This window comes from Onychostoma macrolepis, chromosome 07 (assembly GCF_012432095.1).
Source record: "Onychostoma macrolepis isolate SWU-2019 chromosome 07, ASM1243209v1, whole genome shotgun sequence".
Lineage (NCBI taxonomy): Eukaryota > Metazoa > Chordata > Actinopteri > Cypriniformes > Cyprinidae > Onychostoma > Onychostoma macrolepis.
The window spans coordinates 42,098,810-42,123,827 of NC_081161.1; the positions used below are offsets into that span (position 1 = coordinate 42,098,810).

A 25,018-nucleotide genomic window follows, 5' to 3' on the forward strand; every position below is an offset into this window, starting at 1 on the left:
TATATATATATATATATATATATATATATATATATATATATATATAAATAAATAAATAAATAAATAAATAAATAAATAAATAAATAAATAAAATAAAAATATATATATATATATACATTCTGTTCTTTTCAAGATAAAATTACTGGAGGAAATAGTTGTTAATAGACAAAAATATTATATCAGTATATATATCAATATATATCAGTTGTTTAGGCTAATATATTAATGAATATCTGGGAGTATTTAATTTTATCAGACCAAATGTGAAAGGTTGTGTCTGTATAATATATGAGAGAGAGAGAGAATATACTCTGTGTGTGTGTGTGTAATAAACAGTCCTTGAATATAAAACAACAGGATTCATTCAGTGGCACTTTTCCTAGTCTCCTAAGAGACATTTTAATTAATTAGTGATTGTCATGGCTAATCGAATCGTTAGCGTAATAGCCTTTTAACATGAGATATCTGGACTCGAGAAAGATTGATAGTAAAGAGTCTCTGTAGATCCTGTTTGTCTGTGTGAACTGGTATATACACCAGACTGTGTGTGTGTGTGTGTCTGTGTGTGAACTGGTATATACACCAGACTGTGTGTGTGTGTGTCTGTGTGTGAACTGGTACAGTATATACACCAGACTGTGTGTGTGTGTGTCTGTGTGTGAACTGGTACAGTATATACACCAGACTGTGTGTGTGTGTGTGTCTGTGTGTGAACTGGTATATATACCAGACTCTCTGTGTGTGTGTGTGCGTGTGTTTTTGTGATAAATGAGGACATCAATTTGTATAATGACAAGGGTATGACAGGTATTACAAGGAGAAGGTGACTTTTCAGGACATTACCCCATGTCCCCACTTTTCAAAACGCTTATAAATCACACAGAATGGAGTGTATAGCACAAAGTCTCCTGTAAGGGGTAGGTTTAGGTGTAGGGTTGGTGTAAATAGCACATACAGTAAGTACAGTATAAAAACCATTACGCCTATGGGATGTGCCCACTTTTCACAAAAACGAACGTGTGTGTGTGTGTGTGTGTGTGTGTGTGTGTGAACTGGTGTATATATACCAGACTGTGTGTGTGTGTCTATTTCCTGTTCTTTCACATGCCTGCCCTGTGATGTCATTTCAGGCTACCGAAACTGAAGCGAAATGTGGAAACGTGCCTTTTTTCCTTTGTGTTGGCAAAGCCTAGCACCCTAAAAATACAGTCCCGCATTGACACGGCTCTCGTCAAAGCACATGTCCATTTATAGAAATGACCTAGAAAGACGTTTAATAGAAATACGTCTGCCGAATGAACCACAGCAGTGTGTGAAGTACGATCTGCTGTGTCAGAAATCATGACTTCATTCTTCCTTTTGTTAACTCATTCTTTGCTTTTCCATCTGTACTCCCTTCTGGCCTCCCATTTCACCATCGCCATAAAGTCTGGGCCACATTTTGTGTTTCAAAAGAAATAAATCTAGATGCATGTTCTTTAGAAGTAAAATAATTATTACATAAACTAAATTCTACTAAATAAACTTAAAAACAAGGCATATGGCAACATTTTTGTCAAATTTTTTCGCTGACTTTTTTTCTATAAAAAAAATAAAAATAAATAATACAATTTAAAAAAATCTGTTGTATAACAAGTTTAGCATAAAAAGTTTTTGCTGGGAGAAAAAGTCAGATTATTGAAATCAGTTTGGTCTATTAGGAAAAAAAACTTAATTCAAAGCAAAAACACAATTTCTCTTACCCCACTGACAGATGTTTTTTAAGCATAAACTCACTTAATTTAAAACAACATTTTTTTTTCTTCTCAAGTAAATGTGCTTTTGATTTTTTTGATATTTGTATTAAAAAAAGGACAAAAATACTAAGTGAGGAAATGATTTTTATGCAGCGTTGCAGATTTTTCTGGGCATGAATTGCACACAGATGGGACGAGACCAGATGTTTATTATTGTTTTCATTCATCAGATTATGTCACAGACAGAAAATAAAGTGAAATATACAGCTCTGCTTATGGAGATCTAGTTTACTTGCCATCTTCCCAGTGAGATGAGGGAATTGCATGGTGCAAATTGGCAGTAAATGGACCACGGGCCGCCTGAGACGTTTAACAGCATTATAGTGGGTTGTTGTTAGATGATGCTGTCGTCCGTGTTTCAGGTGGACATGTTCTCGTACGGCATGGTCCTGTATGAGCTGCTGTCCGGCCGCAGACCGTGCATGGGTCAGCACCAGCTGCAGATCGCTAAGAAGCTGTCGAAAGGGCTCAGACCGGCGCTGGGCAGCCCAGAGGAGGTGCAGTTTCACTGCCTGCAGGCGCTGATGCAGGAGTGCTGGGACACCAAACCAGAGAAGGTACAACACGCCTGACTTTTCATAAAGATGCATTCACAATTCTTTTACATAAAGTTAAATTCAACTTTGTCACACCATTATTGGTCGGTGTTGCTCATTGGAAATTAATAATTTATGGTGGTGTTCCTGTAGCATGAACAGTAGAGCAGTGCATTAGCAATGCCGAGGTTATGGGTTGGATTCCCAGGGAATGGATGAACTGAGAAAATGTGTGACCCGTGCTGGTAAAATGAGTGTGAATGCGCATGCTGTAATTTTGAGCTACAGGCAAAAGAAGTGAAAAATGTCAGTTTTGGTCGAATTTGAGGTTTTCACAAAAATGAGTTCATTGAGCCCTCTTCTAGCGATCCCAATGCTCCAAATATTAATTAAACATCTAAAATTATCTTTATTTGTACGTCTTCTGAGAGGAGTAGGCCTACCTTTTTCTCTGCTTGCTTCTGGACAACTGCTGCTTCTCACCACAAGTTGTAGGTTTATTGTTGCAAAGTGCAGCATTCCAGCTTTGTGAATATTCATATCGAATTCTCGACGAGTCTAAAACAGTGAAATATGATTTTCAAACCCATGCTGATGAAAACAAAGCGATCGCGCTGACTGACATTTGCAAAACGCATGCATAACACGTGCCTCTCCGCGAACGCGATCTCCCTATAAAGTAGTCCTACATTATTGCGAAATAGCCTATGTCTTGGCGAGATTCACGCAAACATAATCTGTTATGTCTTACATTAACGTTTAGTTAATGGTTATGGAAAAATCTGGTGTTATAACATTATATTAGATCTATGCATTAAATTAGGTCTTAATATAGATCTGTCTCAATGTTAATCGAACATTAAAAGTAAAGACGGAACCACTCGCTGCTCTTGATTAAACTACTGTTTATTTGCATCTTTGTTCTTATTTTTAATAACAAAGATAAAATAAAAAATAGCTATATTGTGATTTAATAATATAGTAATAAGAAAAGAATTGAAGAAATCTTTAACTCGATTTTTCTCTAAATCAGATCTACTGACTCTATTGCATTTAAACAGCTTTAGCGCAGTCATTTTTTGTCTGATTTCAACAAGTCATATATCATTTTGAAGGTATTTTAATGGAGAATGGAGAAAATAAAAATAACTAATTTTTGAAAAATTGCTCATTCTGACTCATTTTGCCAGGACGGGTCACAAGTATATTTGTAATGCATTGTAAGTTGCATTGGTTAAAAGCGTCTACCAAATGCAAAAATATAAATGTTATGAAAAATGGTTGTCACTGTGAACACCCCATAATTTTGAGTTAATTGCTGAATCTTGCATATTTACTTGGGGAAAAAAAGTCAAATTACTGAAGTCAAATCTGTTTTAAATGGTTTCTGTTGTGGACTTTAATGGCAAAAATAGCTCATCTTATAAAGCAACAAAGCTGTATTTATATTTATATAGAATATGCACTACATATTAGAATGATTTTTTGAAGGATCATGTGAGACTGAAGACCGGAGTAATGAAGCTGTAAATTCAGCTTTCCATCACAGAAATAAATTACATTTGAACAGATATTCAAATAGAAAAGAGTTATTTTAAATTGTAATAATATTTCACAATTTTCCTATTTTAACTGTATTTTTTTATCAAATAAATGCAGCCTTGGTGAGCAGAAGAGACATTAATAAAAAGTCGTAACAACCCCAAACCTTTGAGCTGTAGTGTACAGTATTGCCTCAGTGTATATTAAAATAGACGTAAACCAGAGACAAAAACAGTCACGTGGGCACGTTTTAGCTGCAGATGTTGTGAAATAAAGCATGTGTCTAATAATGTTCTGTCGTGGCTGTAGCGTCCCCTGGCCGCTCCTCTCATGAGACAGATGCAGGATCCCAGTTTTGCTTGTCTCCGGTACCTGCTGCCCTGCCAGGAACACAGTCAGCTCTTCTTGTCTCCGCTGCAGGGCCACAACGCCGTCTTCTGGGATGGAGACAAAGACGACAGGTGCGCTTTTGAGAAAGCATTGTGCTTTTCTTGCATGTTCACGTGGCTTTCTTGTCAAGTTGTTCTGGTATCATGACAGTTTGTACGTCTGTGACGTGTTTGCAATTTTTGATTTTGTGGCTCTGTTCCAAAAACCTGATAAGCCAGTTTGCTGTCTGTTGTCTACATAGGCAGCTGTCTTCTAAGGGAACTGAAATGTAACCTCATAAATCAGGGTTTCCCAAACTTTTCCATTCCACGACTCACCTAGACAAGTATAATCTATTTCAAGACCCACCAAAATATTTGTCATCAAAAAACAACTGACATTACTGCAAGCTTAATCTTAATTAGAATTTTAATATGGAAGAAGGTATTTAAGAAAAATAACTATTTTATTTTACAGTACAACTGTAAAATTTCACTACTAAAAGGTATTTACGTTTTAATTTCTTAATTTACAGACTTTAATGAGACTATGAAATATGTATATAAAAACTCTAAACACGCTCACTCCAGGGGATATGAACTGTGTTTGAATTTTTTCTCTGTAGTGATGAAATAATATGAAATTTTGTAAATTTTGCTAGCGTGTGGAAATGTTTAAATCCTACTGTTACAATTAACCCCGCGTTTGTGCCCCGCTCACCCGTACATGTGAAATGCTTTTTAAAGACCGTTTCCTTATTGGTAAGTAGGCCTAGCCAAATGCATATGAAGAAACGAAAACAACAAACTCTCTCGGAAAGATACAGTGCTGAGTTCAAACAGACGATAGAAATGAATGAACATACCTCAAACAGTTTTCGTAACATTTGAATTTTCTGGTTTATGCAATCTCATGCAGAATACAGCACAGTGAAGAAGGCATGCAACGCATGTTTTAAATCGTGGCAATATCACAATTCGTAATTAATGTTGGTGTATCGTGCAGCCCTAGACTGAACTGTGTGTGTGTGTCATTGAAACTTAGCTGTATTTAGCTGTAGCCAAGTGACTTTGTCCACCTTGTTCCACTCTGCGACCCACAGTTTGAAAACTCCTGTCATAAATGACTCGGTTTGGATGATTTGTATCACTCTACATAGGTGATTTCAATAGAGCAGGTAAACTAATGACTTGATACTCTACACACAAACTCATAATAACATTCAGCATTCTTTATAGACACTTTTAGGGAATGAGTTTTAAGTATATTTATAGTTCATTTACATTTCTCTTGCTTGATTCAAGTGTTACTTTAGTATTTTTATACAATATTATAGTATTTATTCATATGATTTAGCTTTCATTTTTATATTTTCATTTTTAATTTTAGATTTAGGGTTATTTTTCTTTTTCATATTTATATAGAAAAAAATATACCAGTACAATATAAATATTGTATACATATTTATTTTAACTTTCATATTTGTCTTTTTTTTAGCTTACTTTGTTAATGAAAATGCATTTTAATGCTGTATTTATTTACTAGTTTCATTAATATTTTGAATTCTTTTATTTTTGCATTTTCCTTTTTTTTCTTTTTTTTTTTCTATTTTGCTTTTTATTTTCATTTCAGTTTTTGTTTTAGTAATTTTAGTACTTTAACTTATTTCAGTTAGTTTCCTAAGCAACATTTCTACACTTTTTGTAGGTTATTTTTTAATCTTTTTTTTTTTCATTTTAGCTTAATTTCAGTTTAACGCCATATCTATTGTACTAGTTTTATTAATATTTTGAATTAGCTTTTATTTTTATTTCTTTTTTAATTCTTAGTAATTCTGTTGTTTCTGTATTTTTTTATTTTTTAGTTAGATTTCAAGGAAACATTTACTTACAACTTTGGTAAGTTAAATGTTTTAATCATTAGTTTTTTTTTTTCTTCCATTTCAGTTGAACTGCAGTGAACAAAAACAAATTTTAATGGTTTTGGTTTTTGTTAACAATAACAGCACTACTGCATGTGATACACGTGTGCCTGTGACTCCTTAAAATGCTGTCTATGTAGGCAGCTCACTAGGTTTTGGAATAGAGCCCGAGTCTTTTCAGTAATGAGGCCGAAAGGCCAAAGAAAATGAAGTATCTCAAAGTACCAGGTTTGCACTTTACAGAAATCCCCCTCGTCTGCCGGTACAAGCCCCACACCAGCCCGTAATCACCCCTTTCACTACATTTCCCTCATTTAAACGCTCTCCCGTTTTTCTATTTACCACCAATTGCTCCCCTTCAGACCTCTGGCTCACTCGTATAAACACCCTCATTAAAATCATTCAGGAATCTCATTTTTCCAGCTTCCCTTGACGCTCTCAAGCCTCCTTTTAAAAAAAAAGGACTCATTTTAATATTCATGAGCACGTATATAAGAGCTCATTATTATGCACGATGGCCCACCAGGCTGATAAATGCCCCGTGATCTACAGCCAGGCTCATCTGATCATCGGCTGCTTTGTTTGCTGGCACTCGATCCTACAAGACGCTTCGAAACGCTCCGTTTTTATCTCACGGCGCAGGTGTTTGCAATTACCATCGATGCCCGTCGCCCTGCCTAATAGAGCGGCTGGGTCTGTTAATACGTCATCACCAGCAGCACAATGAAGGCTTTGTCTTGCATTAATCATAATATTAGCTTGTGCCTCTTACCTAGTGCCCTAACACGGCCGTGAGCGCTTCCAACTAAAGCCAGTATGCTTTGAGACCGTTAAGGAACAGCTGGAAACACCTGGAGATATCAGGGAATTTTAAAATTGTGATTTCTAATTTATAGGAATTTGTAAAATTATTACATAATGTATTATGTAATGTATATAATGTAATTCATTTTAGACATTACTGGCCAAAAATTTGGAGTCAGGAAGATTTTATTTTTTGAAAGCAAAATACAGTAGAGACTTTGCAATGATGCATTTAATTGAGCAAAGGTGACAGTAAAGACATTTATAATGTTACAGAAGATTAATATTTTATAAATTATGTTCTATGATGTTTCTATTCATCAAAAATCCTGTAAAAAAAAAGTATCACAGTTATCACAAAAATATTAAGCAACTTTTTTTTTTTTTTTACTGAAGACTGGGGTAATGATGCTTTCCATCACAGGAATAAATTACATTTTACAAATGTATTGCGATAGAAAACAGTTATTTTAAAATGGGAAAATATTACACAATATTACTGTTTTTACTGTATTTTTGTTCAAATAAATTCAGCTTTAGTGAGCATTTTCATTTTTTTTTTAAATCTAAACTTCAATTAGCAAAAACATTAATGCCATATTTATATAATAGTTGTATTAATAGTGAATTAGCTTTTAATTTATATTTATATATATATATATATATATATATATATATATATATATATATATATATATATATATATATATATATATATATATACACACAAATATGTATATGTGTGTGTGTATGTATATATGTGTGTGTATGTGTATGTATTTATTTTATTTTTTTTAAATTAATTTATAGTTGCTTTTTTTATTTCAGTTCAAGTTTTAGTACTTCAACCTAAACACTTTTTTTTTTTTTTAGCTTAATGTATACTTTTTTATTTCTAGTTTTGCTCTAAAATATTTCATTAGTTAGAAATTGGCATTTGTGGGTGTTTATGTAGGGGGATCCTTATCCTGTAATCACAACCAACTGGAGCAGTCATGAAAATTGATTGGTAAAAAGAGAGGAAACCCTGTTGGAACCAGCCTGACCTGGTTTAAAATGGTTTTAGCTGGTTTCATTTGATCTCTCATCTTTGTGAAGAAGCCTGTCCAGCTAAAAAGTGCCAAAAACGGCCTAAAAATTACCGGACTAGGAGACCAAACTAATGTTTTTGTTAAAATTGGTTTAAATTGGTCTCCCATCCTGGCCGAGCTGCGTGGTGTTAAGATGAAAAGTGCACAAAACCCATTTAAAACCAGCTAATAGGCTTTCTAACCAGCCCAGGAGACCAAATTTATGTTTTTCTGATCTTAACTGGTTTAAATTGGTCTCCCATCCTGACCGAGCTGGTGTTAAGCTGCAAAGTGCCCATAACCCATTTAAAACCAGCTAATAGGCTTTCTAACCAGTCCGGGAGACCAAACTAATTCAGGCTGGTTTAAGCTTTTTTTTTTTTTTTCAGCAGGGAAGCAAACAAGACATCAAATAATTGGCACAAAGCAGGCAGTAAAGGCTCCATGTGGGATTTGCGATATAATGGCCCCCTGATCATCGGATGGCCTACCAGCAATATCCTGCAAATTATGTTTTAAGTAAATTAGCGTGAGGTCGGCCCGAATCGCTTTATCACCACAGTCTTCATTTGTCCAAGTTTGACGTTGCCAATTAGGTTATTGTAGCTTCATAAGCAAAAAGGAAAAAACTGAAAGCACAATAAACAGCTTACTAGGGTATTTGGATCAGAAGCGTCCGTAGTGCGTTTGTGACGGATTGAATCATTTGGGTGCTGTCACAGTGCACCGTCAGATAAATGACTCCGCTGATCAAGTAATGAATCACTGTTCAGCAAATGAATTAGCAGAATATATAAACCTACAAACCGGCCCACGCTGCTGACAGCCGCGCTCCCCCATAACAGCGTAATGTATAATAACTGTTTAGATTAAAGACTCATAAATCATATGCTGCTCTGAAATCATTTGGGTTTGTACCACATACTGTGTTCGTACAAAAGAACAAAACAGCCAGGAGTAACAAGACTTGTGTGTATTAGTGGCGTCAAGCATCATTATTACTTTTGGAAATATCAATAAATTTTAAAAGGAATTTTTCTAGGACTCAATAATATATTTGAAAATCTAAAGTGAATATAAATGAGAAACACAGTGTGCACGGACCTGGCAACTTCCCAGAGCACCCTTGCCAGGGTTATATTTAGGTGGTACTACTTTAATGTTTTGTATGTTTTTAGTTTTATATTTTGTCATGTGCTTTTCTCCATTTTATTAGTGTTTTTGAAATGTATTATTATTATTATTATTATTATTATTATTATTTCCGTTTTTGTTTTTATTTTCAATTTGTAATTTTAGGGTTTCAACAAACTTATTTCATTTAGTTGCCAAGATGGCATTTCTCATTTTAATTTAAGTTTTTAATCTAACCCTTAGAAAAGCATCACCTTACATTTTATTCACATCTGTTTTTTTTTATTATTAATATTTAGGTTTAATTTATTTATTTCAGTTTAGTTCAGTATTAGTTTTTACTTATATCTAGTTTTTTTTGTGTGTGTGTTTCAAGTTTTTATGTCTAATATTTAGAATATTTCAGCTTTAATTACATTAATAAAAATGTTTTTAATTGTTTTATTTTTATTTACAATAAGAACCCCAAGAAAAGCACCACTCAAAATTTCCTCACTATTATTATTATTATTATTATTATTACTTATTTATGATTTAGTCTTTATTTATTTCCAGTTTGCTTTGTAGTTTTAGTGCTTTGACTTAAACCTTCAGTTAAAAATTTCAGTTAGTTGACAAAGCAATATTTCAGATTTTTTTAGTTTCATGTTTGTAACATTTAAGTTTCTAAAAGTCTAACATTTATATTTTAATTTATTTCAGCTTTATTTTCCATGTACAAAAATGGTTTTTAATAGTTTTAGTAATGATGATAACCCAGAGAAAAGCATCACTTAAATTGGATTTAATTTGTGTCCCAAAGACATTTACATTTATGTTTCTCTGTGTGTGTTTGTGTGTGTCCTGCAGGAATTACACGGTGGTAAACTTGGCCAAGGGGCAGGTGGAGGTGAAGCGGATGCCGTGCCCGGGAACACGTCTGAGCTGCCAAATGAAGATGGAGAACAGTTTGTGGACGGCCACTGAGGTACGTTTAGCTGTCAGCCACAGCAACGCTACCAAGCAAACGGCACTAATGGATAAACGCTGAGGGCGCTCGGTTCTCACAGTAAAGGAGATTGTTGTAACTTGGTGTCAAACCAAATGTTTGTTGCACAAGTTTTGTGTGTAATTTATCCACCATTAGCAGAATAGCAGAAATAATGACCATTTTCAGACAAGTTTCCTGAACAAACTGATGTTCGTGAACCCAAACTCATAAATGGTCCAGATTCTGATGCCTCTAGGTTAAGATTTTATTCAAAAAGCTTTTAAAGTAATGAAGTATTATAACACATACACTACCATTCAAAAGTTTGGTGTCATTTATAATTATTTTTTATTTAAGGAATTATTATTTTTAGGGATGCATTAAATTCATCAGAAATGTCAGTAAAGACATTTATAATATTAAAAAAGATTATTTTTTAAATAAATGCTTAAAGAATGACTTGTCAAAGAATTCTGAAAAAAAATTGTATTGTTTCCCCAAGAATATGAAGCAGCACAACTGTTTTCAACATTGATAATAATAATAAATGTTTCTTGAGCAGCAAATCAGCATATTAGAATGATTTCTGAAGGATCATGTGACGCTGAAGACTGGAGCAATGATGCTGAAAATTCAGCTTTGATCACAGAAATAAATTACATTTTAATATATATTCAAATAGAAAACAGTTATGTGCAATTTGTAAGAAGGAATGGGCATTATGAATTTATCAATTTTGGTTCTTAATGAACCATTTCAGTTCCTTGAATCGTTTAGTAATTTTAAGGACGAAAGAACGGACAGTAACTGGGTTATGGGAAAAACTGGAAATTTTATATTGCAACCACCACCGTCTTTACTCAGAAGCCATCTGAAGTAGCACATATACCAAGAAAAATGCAGCGCAGATTCAGTTAGGCCTGTGGCAATGATCAATATATGGACTTGTCGCACAATATATGTACATGACCTCAATCATTTTTGGTGACGCAATATATTGCCCATTATATTTACAACAAAACAAAAAAACACAATAACATTGAAAAAAAAAAGGGTTTTTTTGCATTCCACTTGTGCCTATGTCTTTTGCAGCTTATTTTCATACATAACGTGGTGCAGTCATGAGGTGCTAGTTCAAATTTGGAAAAAAGTTTCATCTGCAGATATGGCCTTCTTTAGGGATCTGTGCCTTTGTGCATACGGAGATCTGACTGCTAAGTAGGGATTTAAGTCAATTTAAGTGTTTTTCAGCAATAGTGTTCACCCTTAATTTACAGAAAAAAGGTCAGGGAAAAATCTCCATACAAGTTCTTTGTTCATTTGTCTTTTTTCTTCTTGTTACTTTGCACTTTTTGTTGGACAATGTTTATTTACTATTTATTCAAGATTTTTAATTTATCTAATATTTTGATACTTAATTTCCATGACCTAAATATTCTTAAGAATTAAATGTTTGTTGTCATTTGAAAGTGTGTAGGCCTTCTTGCATTATTATGCTGTTATATTATGATTATACATTCAGTGGCATGAAATGGTCTTAAAATGACAATAATATTGCTTATGGCAATTATTTATGGGGCAATAATATCACACAACAAAAAGTTTTTATCGTGACAGGCCTAGATTCAGTCTTATTCCGTACACGAACATCCTGAAATTCATTTGGTCCCAGTAAGAAGTCCCAAAAATTGTTCTGAATAAGGATCATTTCTCGATTCCCATCCCTGTTTGTAAGTGAGCGCAGCAAATGAATGGAGATGGTTATCCTGATACCTTGTTGATGTTTCTGCAGGAACAGGAAGTCTTTATCTACAGCCTGAAAGAGATGTGTCCCTTGAGTCACCCACAGAAACTGCTCTCCTGTCCGGCTGTGGTAACCTGTCTCTTTTTACTGCCGGCCAGGAAAGAGGTCAGTGCCCCAGCTTGCGATCTTTGTCATGTAAACTACGCTTATGTTGATCATGTTCTTGTATGTTTGTTTGTTTCTTGGTTTAGATATCCAAAGTTTAAAAAAAATATATTAAAATCTTTAATATATATTTAATATATTAAATCTTCTTTAAAATTAAAGAAATAGTTCATCCAAAAATGAAAATTTGCTGAAAATGTACTCACTCTCATGAGATCCAAGATGTATTTTGTTTCTAAATGGGAACAGTAGCATTCCATCACTGTCTCAGCAATGGATCCTCTGCAGTGAATGGGTGCCGTCAGTATGAGTCCAAACAGCTGATAAAAACAGCTAGAGTTTTTTTCTCTAACCTCATCAGGCATTATAGGAGAAAATTTAGAGCTGTTAAACTGGCAAATGGAGGTTTCAAAAAGTACTGAATAAAAGGGTAATAATAAATTTTATCCGCTGTTTGACGCTCATTCTGACGGCACCCATTCACTGCAGAGCATCCATTGGTGAGCAAGTGATGTAATGCTACATTTCTCCAAATCTGTTCCGATGAAGAAGCAAATTCATCTACATCTTGGATGGCCTGAGGAGGAGTAAAATTTCAGCAAAATTAAATATTTGGTTAAACTATTCCTTTAAGTGCCAAAAAACCCTCTAAAACCAGCAAATCAGACCCATATTGTTGGCCAGGTAAGAACAGCAGGCTTGATATTTTAGGTAAGTGGGCAGGTTTTTCTCATCCCCCTCTCCAGTTCCTCTCGCATTTGAAGTCACTTTCGTCCAGGTGTTCCCTGATCTCCCTCGCTTCAGCGTACGTCCCAATGACAGATTCAATCGTCGCCACTTCTCCAAACGCACTCTTATACGAGCCTTGCTCCCTTTGAAGTGCCCTCCGTTCCCGCCATCCGTCCGCTGCAGGTCACTGACAAACTGGATGTCACGAGCAGTTGTGGAGATCAGGGAAGTAGCACACAGCTGGTTTGGGGCTGTCAGGACGGTTTGTAAGGAGAAAACACTTTTAGATATGGCATTTGGACAAAAATGCACGTGAAGGCGGACTAAAATATTCAGAGAATAAATGTTGCTTATGGTTTGACAGGATGTTGTTTGGTTTTAGTATGACACTGTGCATTTGTGAAGATTCTCAGACATCCAGACCATTTAGAAGTTAAATCATCAGGATAGATCACAAAATATATATATATATATATATATATATATACACACACACACATACACAGAGCTGGGTAGTAACTGATGACAAGTAATCTGGATTAAGTAATCAGATTCCAAAAATTAAGTACTTGTAATTAGAGTAAGTTACATTTTAACATACTTGTAATCAGACTACAGTTACTTTTTTATTGATTTACATGATTACATATTATTAACACAATAGCAATAAATTAGTCATCATTTATTGATTCTCTCTAATTCCTCTATCTTTTATATTTTCCTTTCTAAAATAGTCTACTGCTTATATACACTCAGAAAATCCAGTTTTGTGGACATTCACACAGACTAGTCATTAGTCAGGTGCTACACAGCATTTGATCAATGGATTTACAAAAATCATTTCAGGTTTTAGAAGTGTTTCAACATTGCATCAACTACTGATGAACATTTTTATTTGAATTATCACTCGGTGGGTTATTTTACCATGTATTATTGAAAGGTTTTTGTCTTTCAAACTCATTAAAATGCACAAATTCTCGTTATTTCTTATATGCAGACATTAACTTTGCAGATGTTGTTTCTAGTTTTTTTTCCTCTTCAGTCGTATTGGAAAGTATTAAACCTTATGAGTTACATTAGACTTCTCCATGTTGGAGTTTAAATGTTTCTATTTATTTTGTCCTCTCTCTAACATACATAACATGGATAATCAAAAGATAATCAAAGGATAATCATCTTGAGCAGAAAAGAAAGATAACCGTTTCAAAGTTTAAATTTCAACCTAGCCATCTAACAACAATTATATACATATTACATATTTAAATGTTCTTAGCCTACAGTTTGATACTGTTAAGTGCTTTGACACAATCTGTATTGTTAAAAGCGCTATATAAATAAAGGTGACTTGACTTGACTACAGATTAATAACGCTAAATGTAGATCAGAAACGTCTAGTCACATCTGGTTTGAATACTCCGAGTCATAGGTTATAGATGGATAAATACAGATAGAAAGAAAAATAACTATATTTGCAGCATTGTTGTTTTCAGCTGTGTTTTAGTGAAAGTAATCTATAATTTTTTGCTGCTCACCGTGTTTCTGTTGTTGTTAGAATAACCGTGTCATCGCAGCGCTTAAACTTGGTGCCGGCGTGCCTCTGGAGAGAGAGAGAAAGGGCACGGTTGAATAAAGCGCGTTTGGCTTTAGATAAAAATACTAGAGGATATAGCATATGTTATGCATAAACACCATTTTATACATATATACATATATATACACTTGAATCAACTCTTTCAACTAGAGTTCATCCACATGTACATTATTTGTCAGTGTGGAATCTCGTGTTGAAATATGCAGCATTTCGTTCTTAGTGGCACCAAACTGAATTTCCAAATATATGCATTATTAGTTTTGAAAACTTATTTCTTGTGATCTAAAGATGACGGAAAAATACGAGATTTTGGTTGATAGAGAAGTGTTTTGGAAATCTAGTTGAAAATGGTAAATTTTTACCATTTTTGTTTTTGGTGCCACTAGTAGTAGAGATCATACAAGTTTTTAACATTTATATTATATTATATTATATTTGTAAAAAGGTATTTTATTAATACATAATACAATAAGTTACTTCCATTTATATAATTAAGTAAAATCAGTATATTAATTAGACTGGATGATGATCAGATCAGATCTCTGTGTGTGGAGCAAACAAAAATCTCACTGAATTATTACAATTAATGGCAAAATGAATGTTTGGAAATGTAAACTGATATTTCCTACTGACACACTACAGCAAAAGATAGAAATAACTGACTTTAAACCATTTTTTAGCTGGTGAAAATACTAGTGGCCTTAGATTTTTGCACAGTACTGTATATATTTATAAAAATATATATTATTAATGTGAGTAATTATTAAATAATATATATTTATACAAATGTGTTAATATTAATAAATAATTATATTGTTATACTTAAGCATTATTGTATTAAGGAAAACATTGTAACATAATATAATATACAGTAATATAAAACCTTTATTTACGTTATGTCCGTTGTGTTTCAGTCTCTCCCGCAGGTGTTTGCTGGCATGTCTGATGGTCTCGTGGTGGTTTACTCTCTGGTGGACGACATGCCCTTGGAGGGTGAGACTTACATCTGCTCACACACGATCAACAAGCATCTGCTGAACATGGAGGACTCGGACCCTCGGCAGCGTCCGTACGCCGTGCGCAGCATCGTGCCGGTGTGCACCGGGTCAGAGGTGTGGTACACCAACGGCCCCGGCGTGCTGGTCATCGACAGCCTGACGCTTCAGCCCATCCGCCGCCTCGACCCATATCTGCCGCCGTCCTGCGTGCGCTGCATGGTCTCGTCCGCCAGCTGCTGGAGCGACGAAGCCGTCTGGTGTCTGGACGATCACACCAACACGCTCCTCATGTATCACGCTGCCAGCTACCAGATCTGCGCTACGTACAACTGCAGCGACGCCAACCCACTGCGGGACGTTTTCCCCGTGCAGAGGCCAGGCGGGGTCGTGACCCCTGTGACCCCTGTGACCCCTGATCCTGACATCGACGAAGAGCCTCTTCCGGCCACACTGGAGCCGCTGAAGGTAACGGTCACGCACAGCAAGGAAGCAGGAACGCAGATCCTGTGCCAGCAAGACTCTCTGGATTACTGCTCCATGACGTCCTCCGGCTTCAGCTCGGAGCAGCTGGATCAGATCGGCGATTTCCCACACGTCGAGCGCTCCAGTTCGGGAGCCCTCAGCTCACTGACCAGCTCCAGCAGCATGCTTTTATCCACAGACTTCGAGGAGGCGGACAGACCGCCAGACGAGCCGGTTTCACCGGAAGCATTTCCATCCAGGAGCGCAACAGATCCAGAACTAGTGGCTCAAAGCCACACACCAGCGCAGCTGAAGGCCTTGAACATCATTCCTGTCAACAGCACCATCTGGGTGCCCAGGTACGACTCGCACTTTATCATATCTGTCAACATTTTTATAAAAAAAGAAAACAAAATTATTATTTCATTTAAAAACACTTGGCCGGACTATTATAATCAGTGTGTACATATGCTTTTTTTTTTTTTTTGAACGAGATTAATACTTTTGTTCTTAAAGGATGCATTAAATTGATTAAAAGTGACAGAAAAACATTTATAATCTTATAAAAGGTTTCTTTTTTGGGTGAATGGTGTGCTATCATTCAAATATTTGGTGTTGGTAAGAATTTTTAATGTTTTCAAAATGTCTGTTATTTTGAGATCGTCCGATAATCGGTTTTACTGGTATTTTATATTTAAGCATTTTCCAATAATCAGATATCGGTTATCCGATATTGATTTCAAAATGTCTTTTATTTTGAGATTTTTACCGATATTTAAGCATTTTTTCCATTATCACATTTTGATTTTGTAATAACAGATCCACTGATAAATGGTTATACTGATAATTGCTCCCAATATTTAAGCTTTTTTCCATAATTGGATATCAGTTTTATAATATCGGATCCACCGATAAATGGTTTTACTGATATTTTTCTTGATTAATTAAGCATTTTTTCACAAATTACAAATAATCTGTATCTGTATTGATCATAAAAAATCTATATCAGTCTAATTCTACTCTTTGGCTCCAGGCTGTATTTTTTTGAGGAAAAATATAGTAAAAATAGAAATATTGTTACAATTTAATAACCTAGCTATTTTCTATTTGAATATATATCAAAATGTAATTTATTCCTGTGATCAAAGCTGAATTTTCAGCATCATTACTCCTGTCTTCAGTGTCCCATGATCCTTCAGAAATCATTCTGATATGCTGATTTGCTGCTCAAGAAACATTTCTCATTATTATCAGTTGTGCTGCCTCATATTTTTTATGTTTCTTTGACGAATAGAAAGAAGTAACATTATAAATGTCTTTTCTGTCATTTTGGGTCAATTTAATGCACCCTTGCTGAATAAAAGTATTAATTTCTTTTTAAAAAAGTCATACTAACTCATGACTAGTTGATTGTGTAATTAGAATCTTGATTAACAGAAAGCCCAACAAACTTTGAGCACAACTTACAAGCAGTTGGCACATCTCTGTTACAGTCAGTATAAAATCAGTATTGACCCTATTTATTTTCTTAATGCACATTACTTTATCTTATAGTAAAATGTAGGCTTAATATATCTTTTAGACCTTATAATCTCTTCTTGTTTACATAGCCGTTTCACTTGGAAATATGTCTCAGTACAGTAGTAAAGTTTGTTGCAACTTCAGTTTCATGACAACTTTAAAACTTCAAGGTAAAGGAAGCATTTTAATCAGCTTACAAAACATTAAATTACAGCCAAAGTTTGGGTGTGTAGGTGTCATGGACATGCATCAGTCACTGCTGATATTAGAGCAGTGTTTGGGTTAGCGTTAGCTAACTCATCTCAATAGCATTTTCTTAGCTGACGCAGGTCTTTCTGAACTTAGTTTGGGCCTAAAACTGTGTGATTTGTAGTTATTTATGTAGAATTAGATCTGACATTGGTTTCAGACTATGATAAATATTGTTCCAGGAGCAACAAAGGGACGTGTCCTGCATCAATTAAACATTCGGTTAAAGAGACTTTAAGCACAGGATCAAGGGCAGGATGAAGTGTTATTTCAGGAGTGCACATTAAAATGGCCATGTTTTATTCATGAATATAAATGCATTATAATGTGAATCTCAGGAGGCGTTGGACTTTATTCTCCGTAACCCAGACACCGCAGAGTAATCAGGTCACACAGGTGCCTCATGTTGAGCTCAAGGGAAACCGAGGCGCCGATAAGGACATGATTTATAAAAGGAGCTTCCTGCTACTTCTAAACTAGGTTAGATCTGTTTTATGAGCGCGAGAGTTCGCTATTGTATATCGGTGTGCGACGTGTGCATTCATCCAAACAATAAAAGAATAAATCTGCAGACTGTATTGTTCTGCGTTTATTATTATAACTATAAATCCCCCCCACCGTGATTTCGGTTAATGCTGACAAAAATGATTCATGCATTCGTGCAGATTAAGTAGACGTTTGTTTTGCAAATGCAAGTGGATTGAGTGCAATAAAATTAAGTTCAATAAAATGATCAAGTATTGTTGCATTAGCTCATTTTAATTAAGCCAATTGAAAAACCAGTGGAGAGAAAAAAAATCAGTGTAGATATTGTTCTGCGAGTTAAAAAAAAAATGGCTGGAAAAGTTATGGAAAATAATTGGTCTGCGACGTCTGGGAGCTCTGATTAAAAGTTTTTGTTCCTGAAAATGAACTTTTAGTGGCTTTAAATATATTTTGGTCATTTGGGAGATGCTGTTCAACAGACAGAGAAACTAAATGTAAATGAGAGCGGCAGCAGAGGCCTGTTCACTCAAGCGGACCAAACAGCTTCTCATTCCTTATTAGTGCATCCTTGTTTTCTCCCTTTTTTGTGTTTTGTAACTCCTCCAGGATGGAGAAATAGATGTACAGACATATATTTGTTGAATGGAAAATTCAGAACCACATCAGGAATCTGCACTTATGTGGATGGATTTTGTTTAATTAAAACATGCTCAGTAAATCTTGATAAAGCAACATACACTATTATTCTTTGTAAAATATGTAATTTATTTATTTTCATTTAGTTAATATCACTCTTTTTGTATCTACAGATATTTATTTGATTTATTTTTTAATATATGGTTTATTTTAATGTTTTAATATGTTTGTTTTAATATTATATTGTCGACAAACATTTTACTAGCTTTATATTTATTTATGGTATTTTTAAAGTAGTTGGATAATATTATAATATTTTATTATGAACTAAAAATGTAACCAGCTTTATCTCTCTCTCTCTCTCTCTCTCTATCTATCTATATCTATTATTGTCCCAATAAGTGGCATCCATTTAATAATTTGAATTAAAACTATAATTTACACTCAATACGTTATTATTGCGTACTGTTTTATAATTACTACAATACTGAGGTGCAGATAATTGCCACTATTTGCAATAAGTAGTATAAATAGCAGAAAATCTTGCTATTTTAACAGTGTAAATAGAATCTATAGCTATGTGCACTTAGTGTAAATAGCATACCGTTAAAAAATGCTGCTATTTTCACTTAGTGCAAATAGCTGCTTCCATATATATATATATATATGTATGCATGTATGTATGTGAAATAATTTTGTTTGTTTATTTACTTTTAAGGTTTATTTTATTTATTTTTTAAATTTAAGTTTTATTTTAATTTAACTAAATAATAAAAAAAATATATATATGTATATATGTGTGTGTATGTATGTGTATATTTTAGTGGTTTATTTTATTTAAATTGATGACATTAATTTACTTCTAAATACATGGATTATTTATTTTAATATTTAATATTACATTGTGAACATAATTTTGTAATTTCATTTTACTTTAAATTTTTTATTTTTAACATTTACTTTTAAGCTAGCTAGCTATGAATGAGTTGTTTATTTCTGTTAATTCTGTGTGATAGTGGAGTGTATAATGAGAGCATGTGTGTTTGGCAGGCATGGAGGAGACATCATGGTGATCGAGGTGCAGGAGCAGGCGGGTGCGCTCAGGGGTCGGGTGATCGCCGTGTTGACGGCACCTGGAGTGTCCGAGTACGGGTACGTGTGTCAGCGGCCAGTCTCACGCAAACACACACATTAATAACCACACAGAGTCTACATACACGATTCCACACTGTTCGTGACACCGATCGCCTGTAGCAAACCGAAATCAGTGATGGATGTAGCGCTCTGCTGCCATGAACAAGCCCAGACAGATTCTGAAGACCACTTCTGCATTTGATTTTTGAGGAGAAAAACTCTCAATGCACTCTTTCTGCTAGACGAAAGCCTATCAAATCTTAATAATATTTAAAGCTGCTTGCATTTGCACGAAAATATTGTAGAATAAGTGATTAAATGGATTAAAAACAGATTAAATCATCTGTATGAAAAAAAAATATGGCTAAAATTAGCAGTTGTAATTCAGTTCTTCATAAACCTGATATATTTCATGCACACACAGCAGGCACACGTCCCATAAGAGCCCAGCAGCTTCACGTGAACACATTAACGTGTGCATTTACACCCACATTTAGACTGCTGACAAAACCCTCGTAAAAGTCCTTTACAAACACAAAACCTTAAGCTCTCATCTGGATCAAATGTATTGCACTGATTCCTCAGGACACAGATTTCTTGTGCATTTTGATTTTTGTCTGAGCGTCCATGTGGCCATGTTTCTATATTTGTTTACTTTTTAAATAGTTTATTTATTTTAAAGTTTATAAAACAGTTGAAAAATATTAATAATATCATATATATTGTTAATATACATTAAATATATAGTATTTATTTATTTGTTTAGGGTTTGTTTATTTATTTATTTAAATTTTAATATTACTTGTTTAAACTAACTATATATAAATATTTTAATTTTTAATATTTTTAATTTTTATACTTTTTTATCGAAAACGTTCACTAACTATACATGTTTATTCATTTTTAAATGTAATTTTTTTGTAACTGCTTTTAAACTACTATATTTATTTATATTTATTTTATTTCTATATTTATTATATATTTGTACACAAACACAAACACACACACACGCATTGTGTGTGTGTGTATACAATTTTTTTAATATATATAATTTAAGTATATGATTTATTTGAATTTTGTAATTGCATCGACCAGAATTTTTTTGTTTGTTTGTTTATTAAAATGATTTAAACTAGCTTATTTATTTATATTTCAGTGATATATTTTTTTTCATTTAAATAATTTATTATGGTTTATTTTTTACTTTTTTTCATTTATTTTAAACTATTGGACCTGCAGTGTATGAATCTTTTTTTTTTTTTTTTTTTTTTATAAATGTTCGTTTTATTTCAACTGTACAGGTAAAACCTGTCCCACTATTGTAATAGATGTAAAGAGGCAGGAGCATGCATGCATGTGTCAGCAGGTATAGATTTCTTATATAGATTTGCGCACAGGAGGCCTCCATTCTCCTTGTTCCTCACCTTCTCACGGTTCAATCAGAGAATTGATACGTCCTTCATCATGGCGGCGTCTGATCGCCTTCCAGGCCACAGGCTGAAGGACGGAGGAGTGAGAAAACAAGGAAATCATCAATTACAGTATTGAGAAGCAGCCAGAATGATAAAACACACCGGCGTTCCATAAATAATTCAATTAGTCTTAATAATCACAACCTTTCTGAAGAAAATGCGAATGGCTACCAGCGTTATTAGAGTGTCTTTATAGGTTTTCAGAGGGAGCTTTAGTTGAAGTTAGCGTTGTTCTGAAATGTTTATCATAAACTGGTCTCTGTCCCTGCCGGCTCTCAGCGTAAACACACATTCATCACACAGTCGAGGCTTTCAGGCCTGTAACTGCTCCTCTATGACAGTTCTGCGAAGAGTCCGGGTTATTTTCTTCCTCTCGTCCGTCTCTCAGGACTCTGACGGAGGCGGCGCTCGTCGCAAAGGACACCGTTGTGTGCGGCTTCCGTAAAGAAAACATGGCCTGGTGCCTGGCTGTCTGGAGGAGCTGGGGAGGCCGTGAGCTCGAGCTCTTCTACCAGGGATACGAGGAGCTCGGCCGCTTGGAGAGCAGTCTGAGGAAAAGGAGGTAGCTGTGTAAACGCGTGTGTGACGGAGAACACAGATACAGGTGTTGAGCGTGGTTACGGGGCCAACTGGAGGGAATACACACACACACACATACTGTATATGGACTTGAGGAAATATAATCCTGCAGGACTTGGCCACATACACATTTCATATATATATATATAATATAAACACAAGCAGATTGAATGCCACACATGCTGGATGCATAAACATATATTCAGCCTCAAGCGTTTGGAAGTGCGCTGATATAGGAGTACATTTACATTTGTGTACCCAGAATGCATCAGAATTCACGAAACTAAGGGGTTTTGTATTCATGAACCTGTGTGTGTGTGTGTGTGTGTTTAAATGGCAAGAAAGAGATTTATGAGGTGTGATGCTGGTTATTTGACTTGATCAACTTTGTCTCAAGTTAATCTGCAAACTAGATGTGCCTTTGGATGAAGGACGTGCTGTTTTAGAAATGAACCGCAATCAGACGAGAACCAATGAAACGGCAGGCCTTCTGAAGCTCCGCCCACACAGTGAGGTCATAATGGAGTGGAACAGGTCTGGAAGTATTTTTCCCATTCATTTTTTCCCATAGGGATTTTAAAAAGTCTTTGAAGCAAAATAATAATAAAATAGAAAAATTAGTTTTTTCACATTTCATTTACATTTTATTTGTTTTGTTTTTTTGTTAATTCTAACAATGCCTGAGAATGTGATTATGATTAGCGCAATTAACAAATCATAATTATATAAATAAGTAATTTAGATATAATATATTGCATAAAGCTGCAGTTTTCCACCAAAATAAAAGCTTTATGGTTAATGTTTAAAAGCAAAGGAAAAAAACAACCATCATTTTTATATATAAAATCTTTACTTTTTTTTTTTTTTAGTTTCTAATTATTATTTTTATTACAAAAAATATTATGAAGTACTTTACAGTTCAGTAGTTGTATAGTGATAATTCTTTATTGATTTTTAAATTTAATAAATAAATATATATATATATATATATATATATATATATATATATATATATATATATATATATATAACAATGATATTAAAATGTGCAGTTAGATTCATTCCATTTTTGTTTTTCCATTTTGATGTTTCCAGCCTTGTAGCTGCTAGTAGATGTGTCTTTAACGGTTTATAAGTTATGATTAGAAATCAGTTCCCTATGGAGAAAAAAAATGAATGGGATCTTTATGGCTGTTGCTCTCTATATAAGGCACAGGCTGATGTTTACTGTGAATCACAGCGGTTCTGTACAGAGTGGAATACTAGCATACGCAATACATTTGTCACATGACCTTGTCACTTTGCATGTTTAATTCAGTGTGTGGCATCTGTCGGTCTTTGAAAAATATGATTGTTTTACATTATCAGTCCATGTTTTGTTTAAAATGTCTTCGCGTTTAGCTGTCTGATCACATTCACAGAAATCGCACTGGAATTGAAAGGTCAAGTCGATGCATTGCATTGTGGGATGCAGCATTGCACACAGCGTTATGCTGTTCATTTTGGGAAGGTTATACGGTGTCTATATAATGCAGAAGTATGCTAGTATGCTGCTCTGAACACAGCCAGAGTGACGGGTTTGATCTGATTGTGTAGTGTTTTGAGAACACCAGCATGCTGACATTTTGCTGTTGTAAATAATATCTGAGCATTTCAACTATAGAATGAATGTTATTTATTATTATAGACTGTTTAAATCTCATGCTGCATGTGTAAAAAGTTGTTTCTGAACTGTAAATATGCTGAACAGAACATAAATAAATCAACTGCGTTTTTTATTAAAGAGACCGTGTCCAACTGATGCGTTAATGCTGCTCTGACCTGAAGAACACGTTCCCACACTACAAACAAACGAGTCTTGTGCTTATTATAGAAGCCTGTTTCCACCACAGAATAAAATGATAATAATAATAATAATAGCACATTGTTTTTTCTTGCAATTCTGAGAAAAACAAAAATATAAGACTAAAAACAAGATACAAACTTATAAGATGTAAACTGCAATTCTGAGAAGAAAAGTGTAAATTGTGGGATGTAAAGTCTGAATCATGACAATTACCTTTTTTATTTTTTTATTTCATGGTGGGGGAAAAAAAATATGAGATGTAAGCTTGAAATTCTGAGTGAAAAAATGTTGTTGTTTTTTTTTTTTTTACAGATTTGCAAGAAACCAATTCCAAATTGTTAGTTAAAAAGTTCCAATTACATATTTTTGTTTATGCTGAGGCATAGCAGGCTTCCATATTATATAAAGGATTATGGGTGCATTTTTGTGTTATTGCAGTGCAACATCTTTGCGTTATAATTTCTAGAAGAACCTTTTTCCCCTCAGTGAACAGTTCTTCAAAGAACCATTTTTTCTTAGTTTGAAGAACATTTTAAAAGAACCTTTTTCCACTATAAAGAATGTTTTGTGGAATGGAAAGATATCAAAAAGATGACCGGTTCATCGTGGAAGCAGATGCTAATAAAGCAGCTTAATTTTAAGAGTCTAAAGTCATTAATAACGATCATACCTGAACTATAGCTTTTCATAGACGAGACGGTGCTTGAATGTGCCAAGGCTTGCAGTGCTGAGGTTACAGTTGCTTTTGCCTGCTGGCGTTACATTACAACATAAACTTCTCTGGAAATGACTCGTGTAGTAAAACAGCCCTGAGCTCTTTACAAGCTACACTTTTATTGCACATTCTCACATCGGCACACATTATTAGCAGTGTGCATGTGTGGTTATTCACGGGAGATGGAAAGGACACACACACAGTACATGAACGCTGGAGTTTTCACCAGTGATATTTGTGATGAGACATTTGCCCCTCAGAAGTGCAGCAGAACAAGTTCTCACAGAGATCCTGGATTCACATTCACTCACTGTGTTCCTGCTGCTGTGACGATGATGACAGGACTCTCACAAACACACACCTGGAGGTCCTTCAGGAACTGAAATTACAGCAATTGCAGCTCGCTGACAGAACGGAGAGCGTCTCACTTTGGTGACTTTTATCACCTTCTCGCTTTACTTCATAGAAGTCTCTGCAGCCTTCAGATATGATCATGTCTGACTGATGCAAAACCTGCAACGTGTTATTATGTTTACATTGTAAATATAG

General features: G+C 34.5%; 1 protein-coding gene across 4 annotated transcripts in view; it reads left to right on the plus strand.

Moving 5' to 3' along the window:
• Positions 1-23,693, plus strand: part of lrrk1 (leucine-rich repeat kinase 1) — a 103,211-nt gene extending 79,518 nt beyond the window's left edge. For all 4 annotated transcript variants that reach the window (XM_058781411.1, XM_058781410.1, XM_058781412.1 and 1 more), the window contains 7 exons: positions 2,159-2,353; positions 4,184-4,335; positions 10,022-10,139; positions 11,935-12,051; positions 15,286-16,190; positions 19,774-19,875; positions 21,718-23,693. In XM_058781411.1, the coding sequence (XP_058637394.1) occupies positions 2,159-2,353; positions 4,184-4,335; positions 10,022-10,139; positions 11,935-12,051; positions 15,286-16,190; positions 19,774-19,875; positions 21,718-21,895 (1,767 nt within the window). In that variant the 3' untranslated portion in view covers positions 21,896-23,693. The remainder of the gene's footprint in view (positions 1-2,158; positions 2,354-4,183; positions 4,336-10,021; positions 10,140-11,934; positions 12,052-15,285; positions 16,191-19,773; positions 19,876-21,717) is intronic.
• Positions 23,694-25,018: the final 1,325 nt, after the last annotated feature.